Consider the following 3606-nt stretch of genomic DNA (forward strand, 5'->3'; position numbering starts at 1 on the left):
CCAAGAAACCCAAAGGTTAAATCATATAAATAAAATAGCATTCATTCAACAATTTAAGACGTATCTCTGAAACGGAGTCCGGCAGCAGTCACAGTATGAATTGAGAGGGATGAGTGTACCTGTACATGGATGACTGCAGTGTCCTCTAGAGGTGTGGCTCCACTGTCTTTGGCAGTTACTTTCAGAGTGTAGTAAGGTTTGGTGTTCTGGGTGAAGAGCTCCGTTGTTCTGATGTCTCCACTCTCACTGTCAATCTCAAAGTGTCCCAAACCCTCATCCTCTGAATCCGTCCAGGGAAACACAAGACAAACATTTCAATCCACTGCACCATCCAGCAATATCCAGTTATATCCTGAGAAAGTAACTTCTGCAGCATGCATCTTTTGCTCTTTTTTTTTTTTTTGTTGCTCTGGTCTAAAATCATCTGGCCAAAGGACTACATTTGAAAATTAGCTGACTGGCTAACACTGGCACATTTACAGAGATGTTAATTAATGTGTGTTGTCCTTTATAAAATACATAACAAGAATAAGACGGTGATACTCAGGAACCCATCAATAATTCTGTAACTTAACTCACCTGTGACCAAGGAGAAGGTGACTGTTCCATTTTCTCCTGCATCTAAATCTTTGGCAAACATGTTTGTTACCATGGAACCTGCTGGCAGACCAGCCCATATCTGCAGCAAAGACAGGAACACGTATAGTGTGGATCAGAGTGGATATAGGACACATTATTAACCATACTATATCAACGACGTATCACTTCTGAGATTGTTCAGGTGCTGCTGGAAATTCCGCCACGATTAACTTTTCGACGTACACATTTTCCACCAAAACGAGTTCCTTCCCGGGGCTATTTTGCAGCGGCACCGTGCCTATGTCCGGGGCTTAGCGCCACCCATGATGATTGTGATTGTTTTAAAGAAATGCCAATAAACCAGAGCACGTTTTTCTCTCATCCCAGAATGCTGTGTGGACTAGCCTGCCCTCCTCCGCAGCGCTGTGGAGGAAGGTCTGGCAAAGTGAGACTAACCACACTTTAAAGACGTTATGGCAACATTTTAAAGACTTGCACATTCGTATGTCTTTCCTGCTTTTATGCAAGTCATAGCTGATCTATTTTTTGGTTGTTTTTATTACTACATACCAATAGAATCTGATTAAAAGGTTACTGTTAATGCTACAAGAGTCGTTAAGGTGCAAAACATCACCGACTGTATAAGGTAGCATCAAGTCATTAAGCACAATGCTATTTGACAGAAGGAGTGACCGAAATGTGCAGAATTTACACTTTTCTGTGGAATACGCTGATAGATTGATGAGTGCAGGTTTACACAAAGTGTAGGTTTTGTTTTGGCGTACGCAACACCCCACAAGTGAATGTTGCCCCCATGGCTCACAGGAAGTAGAATTCCTCAAGGGTCGGATTATGGCACCATGAATATTTACCCCTAAATTGACAAATGGACAGAGCATTGCCCTTTGTTGTCTTAAAGTTTTAGGAATGCTGAAAAACAAAAATAGTAGCCTGTGGTAATAATGAGAGGCCAAAATATGATTGGAAGAAAACATCTAACAGTCTAACCAGAAGGTCCATTAGCTGTTGTGGAGTTTTTCCACCTCTATCCCAGCTAAGAGAACAGCTGCTGAGTGGACCTTGGAGTGAGATTGTTTTGGTGACTCCACTTTCCAAGCTCAAAAATGTACTTTAAATCTCAATTTATAACCCAACACAGATTTTAAAAAAAGTGCTGAAGATATTGTAAATTTGAACATCAGCATTGGTCTATTTGTCGACAAAATGTGTGTGTGAATTTTCTTTTCTTTTTTTTCCGGAAATGGTTCCTTGAGAGATCCCTCGGACAACAAAGTAGATGAATTTATTTAACTAAATTAATCAAGAAGGATGAAAGATGTTTATAAATAGAAACACTTATAAAATTTGAAAAACAACATAGCCTTTTTCTTTCATATTAGCGTTTCCACCCATGTCATTTTTTAAAGTGCTGTAATCTATAGCTATTAGCTATACATAGCTAATCTATCAAAGTAAATCTTCCCATCTCCCAGGTTCACACATGCTCTTGCAGTCCAAGAGGTAAGGTTCCAACATGTTTACCTGAACATTCAGCTCTTTGCTGGCAGGCAGGTGTGTAAACTGTGGAGTGTTGTCATTGATGTCGGTGACCAGGATGTGAGCGGTGGCGGTGGCATTGAGCCGAGGATGGCCCTGGTCAGTCACCATCACCTTCAGACTGTGCTGGCTGTGCTGCTCGCGGTCCAACGCCACCCAGTTTATAATCTCACCTGGACGGGTACAGAGAAAGGACAGAAAGGTAAGGACGCGTATCAGTACCGCCTACATATGACTAGAGCTGCACAATATGAGGAAAATATGCAATGTACGAGAACGTTGCTGAATACATTTGTTATCGTTTCTGTATTTATTGTTAATTTGCATTCATGTTTAGTGTTGTGTTTGTGCATGTATGCGGCAATCACCAAAGGCAAATTCCACGCAGGGTTACTACTTCCTCTCTGATTTGGATTCTGATCGTGATATCAATATTACTTGCAATAAATTGACAGATAATAAAGTGTACTCAGTGCTGCCTTTCTGCTGCTTTCAGTATTCTGCTAAAATACATTAAATTTCTTGTTGAATTTAAAAAAACGAAAGAAAATCATTTAATTTTTAACTAAAACAAATTAAATTGAACCTAAAATGCACCAAAAAAGACTGACAGATAGGCTACATTTTAAGGTGCAGTTTTCTACTGATACTCTTCCAACAAATTCAAACAAATCTGTCTTTTGCGATGTGTCGCAGCCTTTTCGCTTTGCAATGTTGTGTTTATTGCGGCAGTTAATATCACGATGACAATAACATATATTGAGCAGCCCTCCCTATGACCTCGAGGTGGTGTTATTAATGTCAATGGTTTTACCTGTTTTGGTGTTGATGCGGAAGAACTTCCCATCTGTGAGCAGGATGTAGGACAGCTGGGCGTTTTTCCCAGAATCCTTATCCACAGCTTTGACTGTTCCCACCAGGCCTTGAGGCGACGACCCCTCCGAAACGGTGAAGTAGTAGACCTCGCTGCTGAACACCGGGGGATTGTCGTTGATGTCCAGCACCAGCACTATCACCGTGGCTGTCGCTGTCATGTTGGCCAGAGAGGCCTCCCTGGCTGTGGCCAGTACTCGAAAACGAAACATGGATTCCGTCTCATGGTCCAGATTGTGGGAGAGATACAACCATCCGGTCTTTGGGTGAACCCGGAATGGAGCTGGAGGAAATCCGGGCTCTGGCTCCAGGGAGTAGGCGAGGCCTGAGTTTGACATGTGAGCCCCCCGGCTCCGGTGCGCTCTCACTTGGATGATCCTCGAATCTTTCCTGTAGCCTTCTCCTATCTCAACCTGGTAGACCAACGTCTCGAAGGCGAGGCTGTCTTCCGCGGCTGTGCGATCCACATTGACCGCGAGTGTCAGTGTAGAGCTCAGGGAGGGTTCGCCTTCATCTTTAGCTATGATTTCCAGTTTATACCTCTGCTGATGATCCACCTTTAAACTCTGATTTAATGTAACTGTCCCGAGGTTGTGG

General features: G+C 42.6%; 1 protein-coding gene across 1 annotated transcript in view; it reads right to left on the minus strand.

Moving 5' to 3' along the window:
- Nucleotides 1-3606, minus strand: part of dchs2 (dachsous cadherin-related 2) — a 44158-nt gene that overhangs the window by 27409 nt on the left and 13143 nt on the right. Inside the window, exons 5-8 of the mRNA XM_032529843.1 lie at nucleotides 2951-3606; nucleotides 2122-2309; nucleotides 580-679; nucleotides 120-280 (exon numbers count right to left, since the gene is read on the minus strand). The exon at nucleotides 2951-3606 is cut by the window's right edge and continues 370 nt beyond it. Coding sequence (XP_032385734.1) covers nucleotides 120-280; nucleotides 580-679; nucleotides 2122-2309; nucleotides 2951-3606 — 1105 coding nt within the window. The remainder of the gene's footprint in view (nucleotides 1-119; nucleotides 281-579; nucleotides 680-2121; nucleotides 2310-2950) is intronic.

Source organism: Etheostoma spectabile, chromosome 2, assembly GCF_008692095.1.
Source record: "Etheostoma spectabile isolate EspeVRDwgs_2016 chromosome 2, UIUC_Espe_1.0, whole genome shotgun sequence".
Lineage (NCBI taxonomy): Eukaryota > Metazoa > Chordata > Actinopteri > Perciformes > Percidae > Etheostoma > Etheostoma spectabile.